This window comes from Hyposmocoma kahamanoa, unplaced genomic scaffold, assembly GCF_003589595.1.
Source record: "Hyposmocoma kahamanoa isolate Upper Pololo Valley unplaced genomic scaffold, ASM358959v1 192, whole genome shotgun sequence".
NCBI classification, from domain to species: Eukaryota; Metazoa; Arthropoda; class Insecta; order Lepidoptera; family Cosmopterigidae; genus Hyposmocoma; species Hyposmocoma kahamanoa.
In genome coordinates, this window is record NW_020653719.1 from 5267865 (window position 1) to 5274670 (window position 6806).

At 36.7% G+C, this 6806-nt stretch overlaps 1 protein-coding gene across 2 annotated transcripts in view; it reads left to right on the plus strand.

Annotated features, from left to right (window-relative positions):
* LOC113226535 (RNA helicase Mov10l1-like) overlaps positions 1–6806 on the plus strand; it is a 50498-nt gene that overhangs the window by 1377 nt on the left and 42315 nt on the right. For both annotated transcript variants that reach the window (XM_026459187.1, XM_026459188.1), the window contains exons 3-5: positions 527–629; positions 1643–1805; positions 3078–3205. In XM_026459187.1, coding sequence (XP_026314972.1) covers positions 527–629; positions 1643–1805; positions 3078–3205 — 394 coding nt within the window. The remainder of the gene's footprint in view (positions 1–526; positions 630–1642; positions 1806–3077; positions 3206–6806) is intronic.

Sequence of the window (6806 nt, forward strand, 5' to 3'; positions counted from 1 at the left end):
GTGCGTGCGTGCGTGCGTGCGTGCGTGCGTGCGTGCGTGCGTGCGTGTGATTGTACGTGTGTGCTGTTTACAAGAACATTGTCACCTACACCAGAGAATCAAATGCCCTTTATACTGTAAAGAAATTATTTTCCACTAGCCAGACCTCTTTCAAAGTGAAATAGAAACTAAATTAAGACAAAATCTATAATATGTATATAAACAAATTCAGTAAACATGACATAATATTGAATTAAAAACTGACAAAATTCCCCAGTTGAACCTAATATCATTCACAAAAAGTAAATGGGCAAGGGGTAAATATAGGGCTGAATTTGCAATTGCAGTCTGACCTTATATTGAAAAATTAAATCATAACTTAGTGTAACTATTTTTAACAGCAGTTTGGCATGATAAGTTTGTGTGGGTCTGTACACTGTAAAAGTCAAGTGCAAAGATATGTGTATATGACATAAATGTGACAGTTCAACATGTTCTCTCCATGCCAATTATTGATACACACAGTAGTATGATATTAATGTAACAGGAAGCAGTTTGCTGGTAACCGCAAGGAAATTTTGGTGTTATGCAGTGTGCAAACTTCATTCACAACTCTAGTGGACAGTGCAGACCCGAATATCAAAATTTCTGTAAGTAATTTGAGCACTAAAATGGGTTTTAAGACTAAGGATCGTATTCCAGAACTCTACTCAATGCTCAAGTCAGGACTTGAGTATTGCAGTGAGTACTGAAAATCATACTCAAGGCCTTGCCATTAGGGTATTTCCAGTGCTTGAAATCATACTCAAGTCTGTTCAAGTCCTGACTTGAGCATTGAGTAGAGTTCTGGAATACGACCCATAGACTTTCATCCCGCAAAGATAGGTTAAGGTATTTTAAAATTGACAACCTCTAAGATGTTTTTCACACGGCCGAAAAAGCCGAAAAAACTCAATAGAAAGACCTATAACAGACACAAGAATTCCGTCAACCTGCTAACTCGATCAGCCCCCGTAGCATGGCTACGCATGCTAGCCGCGACGCGCGCGATAAAATTGAATTAAGCGCGAGCTATTGGCTATCTAAATTGGATCTGCCCCCGTAGCATGGCGACGCATGATAGTCGTGACGCGCGCGATAAAATCGGAATAAGCGCGCGCTATTGGCTGTCTCAATCAAATCTAATTTAGGCAGCCAATAGCGCGCGCTTATTTCAATTTTATCGCGCGCATCGCGACTATTATGCAGAGCCATGCTACGGGGGCTGATTGAAACAGCCAATAGGGCGCGCTTATTCCAATTTTATTCCGCGAGTCGCGCCTCTCATGCGTAGCCATGCTACGGGGGCTGGTATCTCAGTTGGAAGAGCGAGGGATTCCCGTGGTCGCAGGTTCGAGTTCTATTTTCTTTCTACGTTTTGCATCCGACTGGTATTCACGTTGGCGCTTTCTTTTAATACCACATAAAGTTATCACCATTTAAAGCTATCTATTTACATATTTTTATACGAAAGCCAAATCTGACGAATTATTAAAAGTAATGAAACAAAAGTTGTTGTTTATGATGTTCATAATATAGCCCTAGGCTGTTAGATTTCACTAATAATCCTGTAGATGTGTTTTTTATGCACAGAAGATAGCTTTGATCAGAGATGTTATTGCAGGCAAGACCGAAGGAAGACATAACATTCAATTTCAAAATCAAGAATGACAGCAAAGCGGAAGACATAATGGTTGTATTTATACAAATGGCTCACACCAAACTCAATTTCAAGATGAATGATCATGGCCTCCAATTTGGATGCAAGCCATTGATTATAAAACCAAGTAAGTTGCTAACTTGGCCATTTTTAAGCAAAATATACCTTAAATATTCATCATTGAGTTAGAACTAAACGAGTCTTTTATTTCATACTTTTATTCATAAATAAAAAAAATAAAAAAGTACTCTTAGTATAATAAAACCACGTGTTACCCAACGTTAAAGTGCTTTTATCACATGAAAACCATAAAAATAAGAGTAAAATATGTAAAATTTTATGACTTTCAAAAAGTTACCGACTAATTTGTTTTGTAGAATCTCACTTCCTAAATAGTTGCCATTTTGCATATGTGGCCTTATTTCGCCAGGCCTGCGATGTGGAGCATGCTTGATACTGATACGGGGTTAATTCTTGCAACAAATTGTTATGTATCATGTCCTAACCTGAATGTAACTTAAAACTGACAATAACATACTTAAATACACTCAGTAATAGGTCATAATTTTCAACAATGAAGTTTGATACTTCGCATTTTTTGTATGACTCATCGTACATAGGTACATCTTTGTACATTTTATCAAATGACACATAAGAAACAGTCCTGTTACTTAGCAATTGTTGTAATTTGATATGTAATCTAAGATGCAGGCTCTAATGGTAGTAATGTTTATTTTAAGGGCATGATAGACTTGTTCATGTATAATGTTGTTTTAAAATAACTTATTTTATTACTAAACCATTTAACATAACTTATATTCTTGCAAATGTCGTTCTGTCCTTCTAAGGCCCTGTAAACTATAATGGGATAAGCACTAAACGCCTAATTATACATGTACTTACTTACATGTATATTATTCATAACGCACACACTCACAGCTCCGTACCAGGGAAACCCTAGGTCATGGGTGCTATAGACACAGATCACCACAAATTATACCCAAACTCACGAAAGAAATGAATCTACGCCATACAAGTATTCCTTCTGGCCCGGGAATCGAAACCAGGACCTCTATGTGGCAGACCAGCATGTAACCGCTTGGTGACGAAAGCAGGCGAAAAATATCATATATAGCGCAAAAATTTTAATGCGACGTTCTCCTTATAATGTAGACTAAGCGTTTACGTGATCATAGGAATAATATTACTATCTGGGTCTGAATCACCTCAGATAATATGTACATTTTGATGTACACTGGGGCTTAGGAGGATGGACTTGAAATTATAGCTTTCCAAGATATTGTAATTCCTTTTTATTTGGGAAGAAGACTTTTTATACTGAGAAGACGGAATTCCTTGATTATCCTTTTAAATTATTATTCCCATATGTCGTGTGCAGAAGCAACGTTGCAGAGAGAAATAAAGATATCATTCGCATGTGGCGATGTGGGGCAGTACGAGATGCCGATTATTTTCTCGTTCCGCAAGCCCGCCAGCAAAGAGAGCGTCGTCATTATTAGAGACATGGTAAGAAACCTAAGGTACCTTAATATATACTTATATACTTATATCAAGCATCCGGTAATAGCTAAGCATTTATGCACGCTTGACATTTTTTTCTTCCTATATACGTATGTTATGATATATTTTGCGCAAAAATGCCTCGTTATGGCGCTCACTTTGGAGAATAGTATACTGTATACATACACATTGAGGATGTACACTGATTAGTATACGGTGTGAAAACATGATTTCTAAAAATTTTCATGATAGAAAAAGAACACAAACTTACCTCGAAATTTTACAAGAAAACCGCTGTATTCAATATGTACTTCACATATACCAATGATTTTTTTTTATATCAACTAAACTGAATAGACACGTATGGTATACGATATACATTTTTCAAATAGCTTTAATTTCGTTTGTAAAAAAACAAATTCTGAAATAAAGCCATTGTCCTTGCCCTTCGACTCAAGCGAAATGAACCATATTAGTACGGGAAAAATTTGAATTCGAGCAGAGGTAGTATCGACTCTTAATTGACTTTGTGAATGCACTCAATATGTTAGGTTCCTTATTTCAGAGGTATTGGTCTTTTGTCTGAGCTATGACCATAAATTTCTTGCCAATGAAATCAACTCTATAGTGAGTATCATAAGGGTCGATTTTTCATATGGAGTGGAAATACAATGAGATTTGTTTTAATCTAGTTAGCACCACTGTGCCTTCACTTGCCCCCTGAAGACTGCAACCGGGTTGCACTCAGTGTTGGGCGTTAATCAATTAAATTTCAATCATAAAAAAATCAATTCAATTGAAATCATTCAACAATCAATGATTTTAATTGCAATTGATTTCAATTGAATTGATTTTAACAATTAATCAATTGTTAATTGCGTTTCTCGCAACTAACAATTGATCAATCGTTAATTGTTTCGCAATTGACAATTAATCAATTGTCAATCTTTAATTGCCAGAACAATTAAATTTTGCCCAACACTGGTTGCACTGTGTACAGTGTAAATATCGAGTCGTGTGATGACCGTAGAATGTTGCGAATTTGTTGTGTCTCTGTTCGTAAACTTTATTTATAGTGTCGCCAATACTCGATTGATTGATTGAACTTGTTGATTTCGACTCAGTATAAACAGCGCCTCGCCTGCGCCGCCTTCGCCGACTTCGCCGACCGAATTAGCTTGCCGAAAAGGCAGTCGATCCTATGTAAACACGCGACTATACGTATTCGTGATTTGTTACAGTTGCGTAAGTCGCGGGATTTTTCCGTTACTCTAACCAAAGCACGGGGAGTTCCCGGTGCTTTCTTTTGATTCGACTCACTTTGGTTTGATATTAGTTTGCAATTTACGTTCTTGCAATATTAGTACATTCATAGCATGCGACACTTTTGTTGTACTGATTGACACTCGTGAACTTACACCGAATGTTTGAACGTGACCGCTGTTCCAAACTAAGATCAAATCAAAGTGAGCCTAACCAAGAGAAAGCGCTGGGAATCATCTGTGTTTTAACGTTATGATTAAAGAAAGCAGAAAATCCTGCGACCATAGTCACGTCATCATGCGATCACATAGTATGTATACCTACGCAACGGTGTAACCAATCGCACATAATGAGACATTTAAGTGCAAAATTTGATATTCGCGTAAAAGCGAATTCGTCTACGGTGTCTGTATTTAATATAAGCTATTCAGTCTTTTAAGTTTTCTGTGACTGTGTGTCCTTTTGTGGTTTTATTTGTTTATTCAATGTTTTATAAATTCTTTACTTCTGGCGTTATGTATGACGTGCAATCTAAATCATAATGACTCCCTATCTGCAATGTTTTTTGAAGTACATCGCGTTCACAGATATCACATTTCCTGTAGTAAGGTTGAACGGCTTAAAGCAATCATGTTGTATTAACAAGGTTTTGAGTATTCAAGCACAATGGCGATCGTATTAAATTACCCTTTGTTTAGCTTAATATAAACGTGTACGTGACAAAACTTAGCGATATATAACTAATAATATCGTCTAAATGGACCATCTGTTCCAGTTTGTAATTTCTCAGTACAAACCATTCATAAACCCTTCCGTGACAGCTAGACAGATTTAATGGTTACCATTTATACATTAAATGATTAATGTAGACCAATAGCGTCCAACCTGTAGAACGCGGGGGCCTGGTAGCTCCTGAGCTGTAATTAGGTGCCCATAAACACAAAGTCGGAAAAAAATGTAATAAATTGCAAAGTTCGCGCTATAGTAGATATAATATAGGAGTAGAGCTCCTTGTGAAAGGATTCGCCCAGGAAGTACAGCCACCATACCCCTTTCTGCTGCCAAGCAGTAATGTGAGCATTACTGCGTTGTGGTTTTGAATAGTAGTAGCTGGTGAAACTACAGGCAAATGGGACTTGTCAATAAGCGTCTTGGATATGCGTGTCGCTTACCACCAGGTGCACGACTTGTTCATCCCGTTGTCATTTTATATCGTAAAATGCGATACGTCGCCTACGTTTTGACACGGGTCGCTTACCTACGCCTCCAAACATTTTGTTTTTCATAATTAAAGATCCCTGTTTTATGTCCGTTCGCATTTTGTTTCACTCATTTAAATCATTTTAGAATTAACGAAATCGGTCGCGTCCGCAGAAGATGTCCGTAGTTTTAAAGTACCTACCCCTTCGATGGCGTATACCCGATGGTATACACCACTGATGTAGACGGAAGTACTAAGTATACTAAAAGTTATGCAATGTCAGCATGTTGAACTATGGCGTAAACCCTCTCCTTCGAGGAATTCCTTGTCAGCAGTGGGATGTTTACGAGTTTATAAACCAACACCTTCGCTCTAACCCTACCTAAATGTTGACGATGCAGGATACACGTTCTGTAATCCACCGTGAATCGATCTCAGTAACTAAGTGATTAGCTTGGGGCAGTTCCTGGTAGGCTAAATTAAGAAGCGCACGTTTCTTATACGTTATTTTAAAGTTGAGAAAAGCCAATATTTCCAGTGAAGGTGTACTGTGTACAGTGAAGGTGTAGTAGTGAACTTAATATTTTTTTATTTATTTCATGCGTAATAACGTTTACAATTACATAAAATAAACATAACGATAATGACGTTTGAATATCATAAATTTATAATTTAGAAATATATACATTAATTTAAATTAGTTAAATATTAAAATATCACGACAATAAGGATATCAGTCTAAAAGAACATACATTTACGTGTCATAACGATCAACCATTTAAATAAAATAATAACTCGTGTGTTCATAGGCAGCTGTTTAATTCTTTTTTAAATTTGGAATGTCCGTTTTCCACGTTTTTAAATTAATTTCTATTATTTTTGTGAACAACAAAATAATTACGTGTGACTGTGATTCGCTACATATTATGGCGGGAAATAAACCAATGGAGATTTTCCGTAACATAAAAATGTTTTGGGGTAAGCCGCAACTTCGCATCAGTGTTGGGCAAAATTTAATTGTTCTGGCATTTAAAGATTGACAATTGATTAATTGTCAATTGCGAAACAGCAATTAACGATTGATCAATGCGGTTCTCGCAACTAACAAATGATCAATCGTCAATCGCAAATATCTACAATTAA